The sequence below is a fragment of the Rhinatrema bivittatum genome, chromosome 5 (assembly GCF_901001135.1).
Source record: "Rhinatrema bivittatum chromosome 5, aRhiBiv1.1, whole genome shotgun sequence".
Lineage (NCBI taxonomy): Eukaryota > Metazoa > Chordata > Amphibia > Gymnophiona > Rhinatrematidae > Rhinatrema > Rhinatrema bivittatum.
In genome coordinates, this window is record NC_042619.1 from 214,611,561 (window position 1) to 214,630,684 (window position 19,124).

The 19,124-nt window shown below is 48.4% G+C and overlaps 1 protein-coding gene across 4 annotated transcripts in view; it reads right to left on the reverse strand.

Moving 5' to 3' along the window:
• The window catches only part of DDX3X (DEAD-box helicase 3 X-linked), a 293,692-nt gene that overhangs the window by 122,854 nt on the left and 151,714 nt on the right, over positions 1-19,124 (reverse strand). For all 4 annotated transcript variants that reach the window (XM_029603138.1, XM_029603137.1, XM_029603141.1 and 1 more), the window contains one exon: positions 8,483-8,581. In XM_029603138.1, coding sequence (XP_029458998.1) covers positions 8,483-8,581 — 99 coding nt within the window. The remainder of the gene's footprint in view (positions 1-8,482; positions 8,582-19,124) is intronic.

Consider the following 19,124-nt stretch of genomic DNA (forward strand, 5'->3'; position numbering starts at 1 on the left):
CGCACTTATACCAGAGGCCGCTACTCTGGAGGCCGTTTCAAAATTATAAGTGGCTCGGACTTCGTGCTTGCCAGCTACAAGTCCTTTGTGATGATTGATTGGGCTGCTTCTTGATATTGCTGTGGTAACGAATTTGAAAAATCTTGCATCTGTTTCCACAGGTTTCTCTGATATTGCATCATGTATAACTGATATGATGCAATTCTTGTGTTTAGAATGGCTCCCTGAGAAATTTTCCTGCCCAGGGAATCCAAGAATCGATCCTTGCCTGGAGGAGTGGAGGAATGAGGCCTTATCTGTTTTGATTTATTTTGTGCAGACTCAACTGATTGATGTGGCAGTTGTGCTTTCTGGTAGCTGGGGACAGATTGTCCCAAATAAGTAGTGTCCACTCTCTTATTTATGGATGGTACTGAGCATGGGTGCTCCCAGAGTCTGTGCTGTAAGTCTAGGAGGACTTTGTGGACAGGTACAGCCAAGACTTGTTTTGGAGGACCTCCAGTGTTTGCTGTCTTGTGCCCTCTTCAGCTACCAGAGTAAACTGTATGGTGTCTGCCATATCCTGAACAAAATTTGTAAAGGATAAATCCTCCGGTGGAGATTTCTTTTGTTCTTCTGGAGGAGAAGGATCAGACATAAATCCTTCAGAAGAAGTGTCTGTATGCCTGTCGTCCCAGGCATCATACGGGTCGTTTTGATGTGGAGACGCTGGCGAAGACCTTGGTGGACGAGACAGTCCTGAAGGACCTGGCTGTGGATCATCTAAAAGTACCTGTCCAGGGATTTCTTCTCGTGGCTTTGATGGAGTCGATGGAAGAGCACCGACTATTTCATCGAATTTGTTCATTAGAAGCTGGAACAGTGCGAACTCCAGATGTCCTGGAGCCTCAGGTGACATCGGCATGGATGGTATCGGGTCGGGCATCGGCATCGATGGTAGCCTCTGTATAGACTCGCATGTTAAGTCACTCCAATGTTATATGTAAACCGAAATGATTAGCAACATTGTTGCTAGAATTTTGGTATATAAAAAATGTTAAATAAATAAATAAATATAGGCTTCAGTGCGAGCACTGGCATAGATGTCTGCTGATCCTTCAATGCTTGGAGCACCGCTTGATGGATGGAGGTGTTGATAGTCCTTCCACAGGGCCCTGTGGAGGTTCGATTGATGCTTTGATATGGGGTGAAGGCCTCGGCGGCGAAGGCACCAGTGTTTCCTGGAGTCTAGGCCGTTTCGTGGTCGATTCCTCCAGAGAGAGAAGCGCCTCTGGTATCGATGGGTGTCTGGGTCGATGGTGATGCTTCAGACTGTGTTCCGGTGCTGACTTCAATGCTATGGTTTCTGCGATGAATGATCCCCCGAGCCTTGCGGACGACGCTTTTTCAGTATTATACGTTTAGAGACTCTGGCCGGAGAGAATTGAGTCTATGTGGAAGGGGATGGCAGAAGTTGTAGATGGAATAAATTGCTCCATCTTTTCTTGGCAGGCCTTTCTTCCCTTTGTGGTCATTTCAGCACACTTGGGACAGGTTGTTGCGTCATGTGTGACCTAAACAAAGGACACACTCTAGGTGTGGATCTGTAATGGACACTGTCCGATTACAGTTGGGACATTTTTTAAATCCCGTGGCCATATTTTTTCGCCAACAGCCGATGAAAATGAGAGAAAACGTGAAAGGAAAAAAATTTTACTCAAGGAGTAAAAAAGACTCAATTTACTCAGCCGGTGGTAACACGAGAGAGACCTCGATATGGGAGAGAATAAATGCTTTTTAAATCTGATTTTTAGTCAGACAAACAGAAAACTCACACAGGCTCCTGCTCCGCGATGCCAACAGCAGTGTGGAAAAACAAAGACTGAAGGGAGACCCCTGTGGCTGAGAATATCATGGCATGCTGGGCCTGCTCAGTGGGCTCAGAGTGCCAGTCAAAAGTTTCTAGAAACTGACAGAAAGTTTTCCGCAATAGGGCTCCAATGTAGTCACCCATATGTGAGGACTAGCATCCTACTTGTCCTGGGATAAGAACTAATATCCCTTCCCGCCAAAGGCACGCCACCACGACCACCATCACCTTGGTAAAAACTCGTGGGGGCCATCGCCAGTCCAAAAAGGTAGGGCGTGGAACTGGTAATGCTCTCCCATCACCATGAACCGCAGAAGCCTTTGATGGTGTTCTTGTATACCTATATGAAGGTAGGCCTCTTAAATCCAAAGAAGCCAAAAACTCGCCCTTGTGGACGGCCGCAATGACGGACCTCAATGTCTCCATCTGAAATCACAGGACCCGCAACGCTCTGTTGACCTTCTTCAAATCCAGTATCAGTCGGAAGGAGCCCTCCTTCTTGGAGACCATGAAGTAAATGGAGTAATGACCGGTCTGACATTCGGCTGATGGGACCAGGACAATTGCTCCCAGTGCCTTCAACAGAGACAGCGTTTGAAGAATCACTTGTTTTTAGAGACCCGCAGGGAGACACCAGAAAGATCCCGAAGCAGGCGAGCAAAATCCAAAGCGTAACCGTGATTTATAATATCTAGAACCCACTGGTCCGAAGTTACCTTGACCCACTCCTCGTGAAGTAAGGAGAGCCGCCCCCCCCCGATCTCCGGAACGGAGGAATGGGTCAGCACCCTTCATTGGGAAGGTTTATTAGGGGTGAAACCGTGAGAGGCACCATTGCGCTGAGGCCACCTGCCTCAAAAGGAATGTGCCCATGTCTGTGACCTTGATGTTTGCCGGGGAGCAAAGGAATTACCCTTCCCTGATCAGAAACTGTGCTGGCCTCAAACGATCCCGAAAGGCGCCAGAGGAGCAAGACGTCTGGGCTTGTCCTCAGGGAGCTTGTAAACCTTGTCCCCCAAGGCCTCAACAAGTTATTCTAGCTCGTCCCCAAACAGCTTCCCCTTGAAAGTAAAGGAACAGAGTTGAGACTTAGAGGCATTCGCTGACCAGTTACAGAGCCACAAGAGCCTCCTTACGGAGACCAAAGAAGACCTGGTGCGCGCAGATCACACAGCGCATCCGCTGTATAGGCAACCGCAGACTCCATGCGGTTCGCCTGCTCAGTCTCACCTGGGGGAAGCTCCTGGGACGTGAACAAAAGAAAATTATTCCTTACCTGCTAATTTTCGTTCCTGTGGTACCAAGGATCAGTCCAGACGGTGGGTTATGTCCCCCGTCCAGCAGATTGAGTCAGACAAGAACTTCTGAGGGCGCTGCCATATAAGACAACATACCAAGTGTCCCTCTTTAGTAAATAGACTATCAAAGCCATACCAAAAGAGGAAAGCATGAGGAATCAAGAGAAGTGTGTGCCAATAACTGAACTAGAACTGAACCAGTGGCAACTTGCCAAGAGAACTAGAGAATTGCAGACACAGGAAAGATCTTATGACAGTACATCAAGCAGGAAAAACCCCCAATGTAAATAGCAACGAAGTAGAGGGAGGGCGTCTGGACTGACCCTTGGTACTACAGGAACTAAAATTAGTAGGTAAGGAATAATTTTCTTTTCCCTGTACGTACCAGATCAGTCCAGACGGTGGGATGTACCAAAGCTTCCCTGAGGGTGGGCCTTAGATAGCCCTGCTCAAATGACCTTTTGACCAAAAGACCCAAAGGTCGGAGACTGTACATCCAAGCGATAGTGACGTGCAAAAGTATGTAGAGACTTCCAGGTGGCTGCTCTACATATTCTCCTGGGTGGAAACGGAGTGACTCTCCGCCCAGGAGGTTGCTTGAGAGCGAAGAGAGTGAGCTTTGAAGCCTACCAGCAGTGACTTTCCTGCGCCAATGTAAGCTGCCGCAATTGCCGCCTTAGAAGCCTTGGACCCCCTTCTTGGGACCCGGCCAGAGTACAAATAGGTGGTCAGAGAGACGGAAGTCATTGGTGACCTCCAGGTACTTTAGGCAACGCTTAGCGTCTAGCTTGCGGCAAAGGAAGGAAGCTCTACCGTCTGATTCAGATGGCACATGGAGACGACCTTGGGCAGAAATGAGGGTACCGTGCGCAAGGTAACCCCCGAGTCTGTGAACCGCAGATAAGGTTCCCTGCAGGAGCACGCCTGGAGCTCGGAAACACGCCGGGCTGAACAAATGGCCACCAGAAACACTATCTTGAGCGTTAGATCTTTGAGTGAGGCGGTACGTAACTGTTCGAAAGGTGTTCCCCCCAGGATCCGAAGCAGCAAGTTGAGCCTCCAAGGTGGACAAGGAGCTTGAAGTGGTGGTTTCAAATGCTTTACTCCCCTGAGGAAGCAGATAATGTCTGGGTGGGAAGAAAGCGGAATGTTCTCACGGCGGAGCAGAGCCCCTAACACCGCTACCTGTAACCTGAGTTATAGGCTAGACCCTTCTCTAGAACCGCTTGTAGGAAAGAAAGGATCTGATACACGGAAGCGTGTCCGGGTAGGGTTGCATGCGCCGAACACCATGACTCGAAGACCTTCCAGACTAACATAGGCAACTGAAGTAGAGGTCTTGCACCACCTGGAGGAGGGTCGAGATCACCGCCTCCACATAACTACTGTGCCTCAGTTTGCGCCTCTCAAAAGCCAAGCCGCAAGACAGAAGCAATTTGCCTGGTCGAAAAATATTGGGCCCTGTCAGAGCAAGTGGGGAAGGTGACCGAGGTGTAGGGTTCCGCCACTGCTAGATTGAGTAGATCTGCGAACCATGGAGGTCAGGGCCACTCCGGCACCACCAGAATTACGGCACCCTGATGATGCTCGATTCTTTGTAGAACCTTTCCCACCAGTGGCCACGGTGGGAATGTGTAAAGTAGAATCGGGTGAGGCCACGGTAGCACTAGGGCATCTACGCCCTTTCCCTTCTGCGGCTGAAGAATCGAGGGGCCTTTGTGTTGTGAGCTGTCGCCATGAGGTCTAAGTGGGGAGTCCCCCAACATTGAATCAGGAGGCGCATCTCTTCTGAGAGCTCCCACTCTCCCAGGTCTAGGTGTTGCCGGCTTAAGAAATCTGCTTGGATGTTGACCACTCCTGCGATGTGCGATACCACCAGGCGAGCTAGATGGAGTTCAGACCACTGCATGAGCTTGTCAGTCTCCAACGAGACGTGGCGACTTCTTGTACCCCCCCCTGGTGATTTATGTATGCCACTGTGGTCACGTTGTCTGAGAGTATCCTGACCGCCTGATGGCGAACGAGAGGGAGGAAAGCCTTCAGCGTTTGACGGACTGCTCTGGTCTCCAGGCAGTTGATCGGCCACTGCCCCTGCAGGGACCTTGTCTGGCATACTGCACCTCATCCGAAGAGGCTAGCATCGGTGGTGACTATTATCCAGTCCAGAACGTCTAAAGGCATACCCTGGGCCAAATGGGAAGGGTCCAACCACCAAAGAAAGCTGGTCTCTGCCAAGCGCAGTAGTGACCTCCCGGCTCATTCCCGGGGAATGAGCGTTGCGGGGCCATGGGTTGGATACTGTGTGAGGGGGGAGGGGGAGTTTGGAGCCCTCCAACTTGCACCCCCGCCCCTCCTGCGCGATGGAAAAGAAGAGAGCCCTGCAAAATAAAGCAAACAACTCACTTACCCCGATCCTCTACCAGAAGCAGGAAGAGAGAAAATGACCAGATAAAGACCGCAAGTTCTGCTGGCAAGGCTCTGTGGAAAGCTAGGCTGTAGGCTCTCCCTCAAAAGCTAATAAGAACACTTTTTTTTAAACTTGATTCCTCACTACAACAATAGCAAAGAAAGAATGAAGAGACAAAGAAATTTCACTAAGATCAGTGTACTGGGGAACCACTGCTCCCCTGCGCCTATCTGCTGGAGTCAGAAAGATACTGGAGAGGGACACTTGGTATGCTGTCTTATATGGCAGCGCCCTCAGAAGTTCTTGTCTGACTCCATCTGCTAGACAGGGGACATAACCCACCGTCTGGACTGATCCTGGTACGTACAGGGAATTAAGAACATAAGAAAATGCCATACTGGGTCAGACCAAGGTTCCATCAAGCCCAGCATCCTGTTTCCAACAGTGGCCAATCCAGGCCATAAGAACCTGGCAAGTACCCAAACGCTAAGAAGATCCCATGCTACTGATGCCAGTAATAGCAGTGGCTATTTTCTAAGTCAACTTAATTAATAGCAGGTAATGACTTCTCCTCCAAGAACTTATCCAATCCTTTTTTAAACACAGCTACACTAACTGCACTAACCACATCCTCTGGCAACAAATTCCAGAGTTTAATTGTACGTTGAGTAAAAAAGAACTTTCTCCGATTAGTTTTAAATGTGCCCCATGCTAACTTCATGGAGTGCCCCCTAGTCTTTCTACTATCCGAAAGAGTAAATAACCGATTCACATCTACCCGTTCTAGACCTCTCATATTTTTAAACATCTGTATCATATCACCCCTCAGCCTTCTCTTCTCCAAGCTGAAAAGTCCTAACCTCTTTAGTCTTTCCTCATAGGGGAGCTGTTCCATTCCCCTTATTTTGGTAGCCCTTCTCTGCACGTTCTCCATCAAAATTGTATCTTTTTTGAGATACGGCAACCAGAATTCAAGGTGTGAATTTGAGATGTGGCAACAGTATTCAAGGTGCGATCTCACCATGGAGCGATGACATTTTCCGTTTTATTCACCATTCCCTTTCTAATAATTCCCAACATTGTTTGCTTTTTTGACTGCTGTAGCACACTGAACCGGTGATTTCAATGTGTTATCCACTATGATGCCTAGATCTTTCTTGGGTTGTAGCACCTAATATGGAACCCAACAGTGTAATTATAGCATGGGTTATTTTTCCCTATATGCATCACCTTGCACTTAGCCACATTAAATTTCATCTGCCATTTGGAATCCCAATTTTCCAGTCTCACAAGGTCTTCCTGCAATTTATCACAATCTGCTTGTGATTTAACTACTCTGAACAATTTTGTGTCATCTGCAAATTTGATTATCTCACTCGTCGTATTTCTTTCCAGATCATTTATAAATATATTGAAAAGTAAGGGTCCCAGCGGAGGGTAGCCCTCTGCATGAGGCTGCTACAGACAGCGGCCGTTACCCCTAAAGCAGAGACCTCAAAAATGCGCTTAAGTAAGATCTCCAGCTTTCTATCCTGAAGATCCTTGAGCGCTGCCCCCCCCCCCCCCCCCCCGTCACGGGGATCGTGGTGTGTTTAGCTATGGCCGTGACGGCAGAGTCCACTTTAGGAATTAAGGAGATCCAAAGATTCCTGAGGCAGTGGATAAAGCTTTTCCATGGCTCTGCTAATATGTAACTAGGCTTCAGGCAAATCCCATTCCCAAGAAACAATCTGAAAATGCTTTGGGTGAAAAGCCTCTTTAAGGCCCCCCCCCCGGCGGTAAAATTGAGGGAGGAGCCGAATCTGGCTGCAAATCGCGGGTTTGCTGAGGGCTTAAGGCCGGCGGGGAGAGAGGAGGGATATCTCCTTCCCAGATCTGATCTGCATTGGCACCCAATGCAGGCAATATGGCCACCGCTCCCGTGCAGGGGTCAGGCCTTTGCCTCTTGGCTGCCAGAGCATGAGTGGAGCTGCGTGTGGTCGCAAGGAAGAGCTCTGCCCTGAAATCTGCTTCCGCGAAGGCCCCTCGCCCCCAGGAATACACCGGGAGAAGAGGCCTTTACAGGAGAGCCATGCCAACGACTCTCCATACGCCCCACATATCTAACCACGTGGCATGAAATCATGCAAAAAATAGCAGTCAGCAGCCGGGTGAACAAATTCCACCCCCTCTGGAGGCCCGGGATATCCCAGCAGACTAGGGCTGAAAGAAGAGAAGTCTGTCCCTAACTTCTGTCTTCCCGCCCCCCCCCCCCCCCCCCCCACCTACAGGGGAAAACCAAAACCTCCCTGTAGAAACAGTGTTAACACCCACCAGAGGAATTGTACTTCACTGGGCTAGTATAGAGGGGTGAGAGTGGCCAGCCCACCGGTAAATACTCCCCCCAGCTCACTGGGCAAGGTAAAAGTCTCCAGGAATAAAGGCTTTAGGGCAATGCCCTGCCATGCCTGCCCCTAGAAAAGTCCACCGGACCTTCAAAGAGTTATATTCCTTTTTTTTTAATCCCAAGGTTGATCTAGTCAAGAGTCAGAAACCAAACCTGTTAGAAGGAAATATAAATCTGTAAAAATTTGACAAGGATCAGGGCCGAAGGTTATGCTCTCTTGCATCTGCTGAAGTCAGAGAGATACTGAAGGATCGAAGGTGGCATTCCAGTATATCTAGGGGGTGCTTTTCAGCTTTTCTCTGACTCCATCTGCTGGAAGGGAGGCATAACCCAGTCTAGACTGATCCTGGTACACACAGAGAATGACAATTTTTTAGACAGAGTCTAGTCAGGCAAGTTTTTGCCTGGTTCTTTGATATGTTCCTTATTTTTCCATAAGTCTATTAAGATTTGGGACCCCTTCCTAAAATTAATCATACTGAAACTAGAACACACAGCTGCCATTAGGTTTCTATTTACTAAAGGATCAAACAAGAAAATACCTTCCTGGCTTCTTCATAGATTTGGACTGCCAGTTCTCTAGTTGGAGCCAAAACTAAGGAGATTGGATATTGTTTGCGTCTACCATACCTTCCATTTTCCTGCAAATGGAAAATAAAATAAAATATTAGCAAGTGCACAAAAAAATGAGCTGTTGAAGTCTACAGAAACGCAATATTACTTTTGCTAGAAGAGGTAAAGTCAAGAATCTAATAAAAACGTATGTAAAAGCTTGCAAGTCTTGCAGTTCTGTTTTTTGCATATTCTAGTTGGTGAAGCTATGTAAACCCATTACGAATTGAAAGAAAGCAGAGTTGCTTACCTGTAACAGGTGTTCCAGGACAGCAGGATGTTATTCTCACACATGGGTGACAACGGTTGGAGCCCAGTACAAAAAACGTCAGTTTGGGAACTGAGCATACTGTGCATGCCCGGCATGCCGTATTCCACATGTCCATGCAGGGTCCCTCTTCAGTTTCATAACAGAATTATGATAAAAATTAACACAAAAATAGGAGAAACCCAACTCTGTGGGGTGGGCAGGCAGGTCTCCTAAAGACTAACATCTTGCTGTCCTAGGAGAGCACCTGTTACAGGTAAGCTATTTTCTCCTAGAATAAGCAGGATGGTAGTCCTCACACATGGGTGAATCCCGAACTACAGGCTGCTCCCCAACACAAAAAAGGGACCAACAAGCAACCACCAGGTGCCAACAAGCACAACCACCACAGCATTGTTGGTTACGGAGGGGGGGGGGGGGGGGGGGGGGGGGGGAATGACATGACAGCTGAGGTCACTGCAGAAATGTATCTAAGGTGATACAGCTTTGAAACAGACTCCATCTCCATCTGCTAGCAAGGGAGCCACATAACCCGTTGGTCCTGAGTCCATCTAGCTACATGCTAGGAAAACCGCCTTTACAATAAACTGATCAAAAATGGTCTACAATAAAACATTCATAAATTTGATCAAAAAATGGTTACATTAACACACAAAGTAGAAAAACAGAATGTAAGTTAAAAATAAGCAAAAAGAAAATTTGACTGGCTAGAGTTAAGTTAGGTAAGTTGTGAGATATAGGAATTGAAAGCTCTAGAAAATAAATACGTTTTAAGTTACTACCTTAGGGTGCACATGCAAGACCACCCTAAGTGCCTGCCTATCATGGTAAAACTTGGTATAAGGTGGATAAATCACTAAGGCCTGGAGCTCACTGACCTCGAGCACTGAAGTGACAGCCACCAAAAATATAACCTTCCAGGTCAGGTACTTCAGGTCACAGGAGCACAGCAGCTCAAAAGAACTTTCATCAGCTGAGCTAGCACCACGCTGAGGTCCCAAGACACAGGAGTCTTAGGAGAGGTTTGAATTGAAGTGGGCCCCACATTAAAAAAACAAACATACAATATCTGCTACACAGAGATGGGCATTACCATCTACACCTTGGTCGTTTGCACCAATTACACTCAGATGGACCCTCCGGAGTTGGTCTTCAAGCCAGCCTCCGATAAGTGTAGAAGGTAATCAGTTTTTGCATGGGGCAGAACAAATCTAGGGCCTTCTGCCCACACCAAACAAAAAGCCTATTCCACCTTCAGTCCGTAGAACTTTCTAGTGGAAGGCTTTTTGGAAGCAACCAGGACCAGAGATCCTCAGAATGGTTGAGTGGCTACAGGATTAACCTCTCAACATCTAGGCTGTGAACAGAGCCTGGAGTTTGGGATGCCTCAGACTGCTCTGATCTTGTGTGATGAGATCTGGGGAATACCCCAGACTGATCGGTCTCTGGATGGACAACTCATGAAGGAGTGGAAATCAAATTTGTCTCAGCCAATGAGGATCATAGTCCCTCGGTCCTTGAAGCTTCAAGAGTCTATGTGACTAGAGGAAATCAGAGGATATGCATACAGAAGACCCCTGCCCCAATATCCAAGGCTGGTTTGCCATCTGACCTGTACAGGGAGCAGAACAGTCACCTTCCTGTTGTAGGGGGATGCAAACAAGTCCACATACAGGCTCCCCCAGAGGCATAAGATCCGGTTCGCTACCTCCTGGTCCAGAGACCACTCGTGGGGTCTGAAGGCACGACTCAGTCTGTCCGCTATCACATTCTCTGTTCTGGCCAGGTACATGGCTCTGAGTACCATCCCATGGACACTGCCCAGGACCAGATCTGGACTGCTTCCTGATACAGGAGGTAAACCCTGTTCCTCCCTGCTTGCTGACATACCACATCACAACTGGGTTGTCTGTATCAGGACAATTTTGCTGGACAGCCAGTCTCCGAAAGCCCATAGCATGTAACTTATCGCTTGGAGCTCCAGGAAGTTGATCTGACACCGTGCTTCCTGGACAGACCATAAGCCCTGGGTGCAGAGCCCATCTACATGAGCTCCCCACCCCAAAGTGGACGCATCCATGGTTAGGACAATTTGGGTAGGGGGATTTTGGAAAGATATTCCATTCCGAATTTGAGACAGCCTGCCATTAGGACAAAGTCCCAGAGAGTCTAAGTGACTGAAGCGAGCCCAGAGGCTGAGTGGCCTGGCGTAACTGCAACCTTAGAGTCCATTGGCCTCTGCACATGTCAAAGCATGCCAAGGGAATAACATGGACGGCTGCAGCCATGTGGCTCAGCTTCAACATGTGCCGAGCTGAAACCTGCTGGCTCTGTTCAATCACCACTGCTATGGATGCCAAGGTAATAACCCTGGAATGCGGCAGGAAGGCTCTTGCCTGAGCCATGTCTAGCAGTGCTTCTATTAAGTCCAATCGAGATGACAGGCTGAGATGGACTTTGGGTAGATAATGAACCTAGTGACTCCAGCACCCAGATAATCAAGCACAAGAACCTATTGGCCCCTGAGAGGTGCTCTTGACCAGCCAATTGTCCAAGTATGGGAAAACATGCACTCCCAGTCTGTGCAGGTGCGCCCCACCACAGCCAGACATTAGCCCAAACAGCAAAACTTTGTACTGGAAGTGCTGTTGTCCCACCACAAATCTGAGATACTTCCTGTCACCTGGGAAGATCTCGATGTGAGCATAAGCATCCTTTAATCATAGAAACATATAGAAACATAGAAATGACGGCAGAAGAAGACCAAACAGCCCATCCAGTCTGCCCAGCAAGCTACGCACTTTATCCATTTTTCCCCCCTTTTCTTTCTCCCACCTGTTACTATTGGCTTCCAGTACCCTCCAGCCCTAATTCCCTTCCACCCCACCACCAATGTAGAGAACAGCGCCGTATCTGCATCCAAGTGAACATCCAACTCAATTAGGGGTAGCAACCGCTGTAACAAGCAGGCCACACCCCTGCCCCATACACTATACAAGGAGCATAGCCAATCCAATTTACTTTTGTTGGAGGGGAATCAGGGTGCCCAGAGAAACCATCCTGAATTTTTTTCTTTTGAGAAACTTGTTCAAGGCCCTTAAGGTCTAGGATGGGACAGAGTCCCCCTGTTCCCTTTGGAATCAGGAAGTACCAGAAGTAGAATCCCTGCCCTCTTTGCCTTGTTGGGACAGGCTTAAGTGCTCTGGCAGTTAAAGAGGGTGGAAAGCTCCCAAACAGTACCTCCTGATGTGCTATTGGCCCCCAAAATTGGTACGGGTGGCATGTAACAGGACACCCAATAGGTTTAATTGGTATCTGACGGATGGAGGACAGAATCCACTGGTTTGAGGTTATACTGGGCCACTGATCCATGAAGAACCATAGCCTGCCCCAACCGGGAAGAGGGGAGATGGATCCAGCAACCTAAGTACAGGTGACCGGCTTATGCTTCCTACAATACAGGGAAAACCCCATCCCAGGATTTGGCTGGGGAGCAGACAGATTTGGGAGCTCTGTTGCCTGGAGTGGCCACATGAGCTCACCCTCTGCAAATGGGGGCAAGGGGGCCAAAAGAGAGTACTTCCATTGGTGATAGAAAGACTTCCTCCAACCCTGCCTTGGAGACCACCTGGCTGAGGAAGGTGGGTCTGAAGTGCTGGAATGTCTCATGGTGGTCCCACAGGTGAACCACTGCATCCTTCACTTTATGTCTGAAGAGATACAATCTTTCCTGTATCATTGGCTGGGGATCAGAGGCCTGTAGACATGCCATTCTGTAGGTGCCGATTCCTGCTGCAGACACTTGCTGCAGTTTCGAACACATTTTAGGTTAAATGAACCTGTTTTCCACACTGCTGGCTCTGACACACCAGCGATAAGAAAGGGTCTTGCTGCTGTTGAGGCAGTCCCTCTGCTGCCTCTTGCACCTGCTTCCAGAGCTTGCCTGAGTATTGGCTCATGTAGAGTTGGCAAGAGGCAATGAGCATAGCCCCATGGAACACTCCTCCCAAAAGTGTCCATTGCTCTATGACCCTTGCTCAGGGGTGCCGAGACATGGGTTGAAGAGCACTTTGCCTTCTTGAGAGCAGATTCGACCACTACTAACCCATGTGACAGCTGATGCTTCACGAATCTGATAGCCTGTTGGACAAGAAACCCCCCCCATCCGCCTTCCTGTTGACAGGCGGTACTGTAAGGGGTGCTCTCAGATCCTCAGCAGCAACTCCTTAAAGATCTTGTGCACCAGGACTGCCACAATTTCTATAGGAGCTTCCACGAACTGTAGGATTTCCAGCATCTTATGCCTGGCATCCTCAGTCATTAACTGAAAAGGGATGGCCTCTGCCACTGATGTTCAAAACCTGAAGGTCAAGTCCTCTTGAGACTACCTCCTTTGCTCATCTGGAGGAGGCTGTTCTGAAGGGAGACTCTCCAAGTCCTCATCTGAGGATTCCACAGTATCATCCCCCAGGGGTCATACAGAGCCTCATCCTCTGTAGTCCACAGGGGAAGAGGCCCTGGGTGCACGGCCTTCGTCCAGAGTCCAACCTTGCCAGACAAGCCTCGATGCCTCGATGGAGCTTCCTCTGAGGAACTGCCAATGAGTGCAGTATCTGTTGGGGAAGCATTTGTGCCCCGCTGGGCATCAATGGCCTCCCAGGAACTGGCACCAACTGGGTCTGTAACACCAGTAAGCACATTGAGCTGTTCCAGCAAGAAGAGTGCTGGCACTGGCAGTGTTGCTGGTTTGATGCCCTGCAATGCCCACTGCACTGCCACTTGGACCCTGCACTCCTCAAAAGTTGCCAATGCTGAAAGACTGGGGGGGGGGGGTAGGAGGGATGGCTAAATCTTCCTCAGATCCCAGAGGTGGATCGGCAACTGGCACCAGTGGAGACTATTGCAGACCCCTGGCTTTGATGGATGGGCATGCCTCGCAGTAGGGTTGCTTTGAGGGCACCACAGCATAAGCCAGTGCCTTCCCAAGCCCGGCACCATGACTGGTGCCGATGCTTCCTTGGCTTCTCTCAGTGCTCAGCCTGGTCTTTTCCCAGTGCTGAGGTCTATGATAAACTCATCCTTGACCTGGAAGATACCAGAGGTTGGTCCCCAGCACCCCTATCCACTGATGGCGTAGACGGAACAGATGGCCCCACCAATGCCTGAGACCTAAGAGTTTCTCCATCTTGAGCCGAGCAAGACATCCCTTAGTGGTCAATTGGGTGCACATGTGGCAGTCATGTGATGCTCCCAGGGAAAGGACACACCTCATGGGGGTCCGTGATGGACATGGTCCTCAGACAGTGGGGCAACTGGATGGAAGCCATGATTAATGAGGGGGGGGGGGGGGGGGGGAATGAGACAGTGATGGCAGGCAGTCAACACCGACAGGCACCGTTGCACCAAACCACCGAAAAAATTGACTGGAGAAACTAGAGGGAACCAAAAGGGATCAGTGTTTGAAAATCACAAGAAAACCCGAAAAGAAAGGTCATGTAACGAGAGGATGAGCCCTGCTTACGTTCCTAGGCCTCTGAATTTAACCCATCATCCTCGATCTAACTGTTGCTTTTTCAATTTTAACAATGTTCAAAGAAATCACCTCAAAATACTTGCCTGCCATTTGGGCTGATCAGCCTAAGATGCTTCATTCTGGTTAAAAAAAAAGCACATGCAGACAGAACAGATAAAGCAGAGGTGTGAGCTGCAGATGAAGAATGGTTGTGCTTGCAAACCCACTGGACACTAAACTTGCAGCTTAAGCAGCTCTTTGCAGCCTTCTCTACTAAGCTTACTTCTACTTTTAACAGTGAGCTTGCTGTTGTGGACAAAATCATTGATTTGGTTGCCTCCATGCAAGATAATGCAGCTAAAGAGTCCATGGAGACCAAAATAGAGGACTTTAAGCTGGCAGTGGTGCAAAACCGCAGTGAAGTTGAAAAATTGGAGCACTTGGAAAATTGTAGAAGTCTGCAAAATATTAGTTTAGTTTGCTTCCCCAAGGGTGAGGAAAGACCAGATCAGACAGTATTTTTGAGTAGTGGCTGCCTATCTTAAGTCTTTGTGAAGGGAGGTCTTTATTAAAATTGAATGGGGCCAGGTGGTCACCTGCAAATTATAAAGCAACTGAATTGCTTTCAGGACAAGGTGTGTGTCCTGAATAGAGCTCAGGAGCTTGGCGAGGTTCTGCACCATGGCAAGAAGTTAATACTGTTTCAGAACTTTGCTGCAGCAACACAGAAAAGGCAAGCAGAATATGGCCCAATAAAAAAAAGAGCTCTAAAAGTGTGGCCTGGTGTACACTAAGGTAATTTTTTAAGCATGCTGGGTAGAGTAAACACTGGATTTTCAACTCACCTGCAAAAACATGCTGTTTTTTTGGAGCAGGAGGGAGAGGCTCACCCAGCCAGGAGACAGCATGCAGTCTCCTTACATCGCAAGATCTGACTGACTTATTCCCTCTCCCTCATGACGGAATGACTGCTCTTTATTCATTCTTTTTTTTATTAATTATTGTATTTCAGAGGCCTGGGTAGTGGTGGGGGTATGGGAGGTAATAAGTTTAATTTTGCTGTGCCTTGGGATGGGGGGTGTGATAGAATGCAGAAGTGTACTGGGATCCTGTTAGTTTCATGGTACGTGCCTTTCTAATTTTTGTCGGTATTGGGACAATGGCTGCGGCATGCTTAGCTTGTGATGTACGCCTGGCACGCATACCTGCCGAGTCCTCACTGTTTTGTACAGGCTGGTGACAATGATGTTTTTTTTGTTGTGTGCACACCGGTTATCTGCATGGAGCAATGCTGGAGCGTATGTCTCCCGATAGGCATTCTGGAGAAAGCACAAGTATAGCTAAGTCAGAAGTCCTTGCTGTACGCACTACTGGGTGCCTGGTTTGAACTTTGTTTGTCATGCTTATTCTTATTGTGATTTGGAGTGCATGTGCACTGTGTCCTGGATCAATGCATGCCATGTTTCTCATTTTATTGATGTCTTGACGTCACTCATTTTCTTTTATTTACGTTTGCTCATACTGTTGAGTTGGATGCATTTATGGGAGATGAGTGGTTTTTGGAGGTTCCATGGTCAGTTTCTGTGCTTAAATATTCAGATGCTGGCTTGGGGTGGTTTTAGGTCTGCTAGGGAGGTTTGTTCTTTTCCTGGGAAATGGGGCTCACCTCAGATCATGATTTGTTTCCCATCTGAGGGGCAATGGATAGGCAGTGGTAAGAATGGGGATTAGCACCCAGTTTGGGGTTAGACAGGTGGACTGTATTTTGGTATTTTCTGATTTTTTGGTCAGTGTTTTATGGCTTACGGGCATGGGTGCTTTCTGTGTACAAACCCATATTTGGCTACTACAGTTTTGGGTTCCATGGTGAAACTGCGGGGTGCTGTTATGGGGTATTCTTTCCTCTTTTTGGAAGTTTGCTTTATCTTTCTAGAGTTTCATTATGACTGTCCTTGTTACTTATGACCCTGAATGGGGGGGGGGGGGGGATGGATTTCCTCCTCAAGAGAAAACTGATTCTGCAATTTGCACACAGGTCTAAGGCCCAAATACTCCGCTTGCAAGAGATGCACTTGACGCCACAAGAGCTTGAAGAGTAAAACATGGGATGGGTCATAGCAGTATACTACTCCTATTCTTCCCGTAGATGTTTTGATAGACAAACGTTTACCCCTGAACATAAAGCACAGTTGCTTACCTGTAACAGGTGTTCTCCAAGGACAGCAGGATGTAGTCCTCACATATGGATGATATCACTGGACGGAGCCCTATCACGGAAAACTTGTCAGTTTCTAGAAAGCTTTCACTGGCACACTGAGCATGCCATGATCCTTGTGTCCACAGGGGTCTCCCTTCAGTCTCGCTTGTAGCAAAAAAGTGAAAGAAAAATAAAACTTAAACGGACCCAATTCCGCAGGGTGGTGGGTGGGTTTCGTTAGGACTACATCCTGCCGTCCTGGGAGAACACCTGTTACAGGTAAGCAACTCTTTCTCCCAGGACAAGCAGGATGGTAGTCCTCACATAAGGTGATTAGCAAGCTACAGACTGACATATTACAACAGGCCAATAGCAGACAATTCATGCAGCAGGCACAATTGGGGTGCTATAAGCAAGGATGAGGCAGCCTGAAATCACAGCGGGTGGTTGTGGAAGGAATTGGGGATTAAACTGGAACAAAGTTCTGCAAGACAGATTAGCAGAAGGTAGAGTCTTCGTGGACTTCCTTATCTAAGCAGTAGAGGGCTGCAAAAGTGTGAAGAGAGCTCCATGTTGCATCCTAGCAGATGTCAGCAATTGATAGTGTGCTTCCGATGTTGCCACGGCCCTTACAAAATATGCCTGCACTCACCCTTGGAGAGGAAGGCCTGCTTCCTCACAGCAGAATTAGATACAGTCTGCTAGCCAGTTGGAGAGAATTTGTTTGCCCACTGGAACTCAGAGCTTGTCTTTGTCAAAGAAGCAAAGAGTTGGGTGGATTTCCTATGGATTGCAGTGCAGTCTACATAGAATCCAAGTGCATGCTTACTGTCCAAGGTGTGCAAAACCCTCTCGCCCTGGTGAGAGGCTTTGGGAAGAGTGGGCAGACTATAGACTGAGTAAGGGGAGAGACTGTCCACCTTAAGAAATTTAGGGTGAGTACGGAGGACCACTGTCATGGAGGAACCTTGTGTCGTGTGAGTATGCAAAAGAAAATTATTCTTTACCTGCTAATTTTCATTCCTGTTGTACCAAGGATCAGTCCAGACAGTGGGTTATCTCCCCCTTCCAGCAGATGGAGTCAGACAGAACTTTGAAAGATGCTTCCTTATAAAGGTACTGCACCCTCTACTGATCCACAGTATGGAGTATATCAAAGCAAAGAGGAAAATCAGGATGGATCAAGAATAGAATTAAGTAATATAACAGTGTGCAATGGGCACAAAACAGTGTCAAACAACAAACTTGCAGAATGAACCATTAACCAGCCAAAGGAAAAAAGGCACTGAAGAACAATTTGAGCAGAAAGGCAATCCCAAACCCAATAAACAGTCAGGGAGGGCGTCTGGAATGATCCTTGGTACTACAGGAACGAAAATTAGCAGGTAAGGAATAATTTTCTTTTCCCTGTACATACCGGGATCAGTCCTGACAGTGGGATGTACCAAAGCTTCCCAAGTAGGGTGGGCCCCGGAAAGCCCTGCTCGAATGACCCTAGAGCCAAAGGAGCCAAAGGTAAGCAACTGTATGTGTAGACTATAATGACGAGCAAAGGTATGTAACGATTTCCAAGTTGCCGCTCGACAAATCTCCTGGAACGAAACAGATTGCATCTCTGCCCAGGAAGCAGCTTGAGCTCAGAGAATGGGCCTCGACACCCAGAGGTTACTGACCCACCCCAATGTAGGCCACCGAGATCGCCTCCTTCAGCCAGAAAGCAATGGTAGTTTGACGCCTTGGCCCCCTTCTTCGGACCATGCCAGAGAACAAAAAGATGGTCCGAGAAGCGAAAATCATTAGTGACTTCCAGATAGCAAATGAGGATACGCTTGACATCTAGCTTGCATAGATCCGCCGATGCGTCCGCTGAAAAGGACGGAAGCTCTACCGTCTGATTCAAGTGGAACTCTGAAACCACCTTGGGCAGAAAAGCAGGCACAGTGTGTAAGGAAACTCCCAAATCCATAAAACGAAGGTAGGGCTCTCTGCAAGAGTGCTTGAAGCTCCGAGATTCTGCGGGCAGAACAGATAGCTACCAGGAAAACAATCTTGAGAGTGATATCCTTGAGGGTCGCGGAACGCATGGGTTCAAAGGGTGGCCCGACCAAGATTCGGAGAACGAGATTTAGACTCCATGGAGGATAAAGAGAGTGGACCGGGGGTTTCATGTGCTTCACCCCCCTGAGGAATCTGATGATATCCAGGTGACAGGAAAGGGACGTTCCCTCTCACTGATGAAGTAGAGAGCCTAGGGCAAAGACTTGCACTCTCAGCGAGTTGTAGGCCAGACCCTTGTCCAGTCCCTGTTGAAGAAAAGATAGGATCTGAGCCACCGTGGCAGTCTGAGGTGACACAGGTATGGAGGCACACCAGTTATCAAAAACCTTCCATACCCTGATATAGGAGATGGAGGCAGACGTCTTTCTAGCCTTGAGGAGGGTCTAGATAATGGCCTCTGGGTATCCACACCGTCTCAGCCGGCGCCTCTCAAAAGCCAGGCTGCAAGACCGAAGCGATCGGCCTGGGCGAAAGATACCGGACCCCGACGCAAGCGTGGAAGGTGACCCAGACGAAGAGGTCCGGCCACGGCGAGGT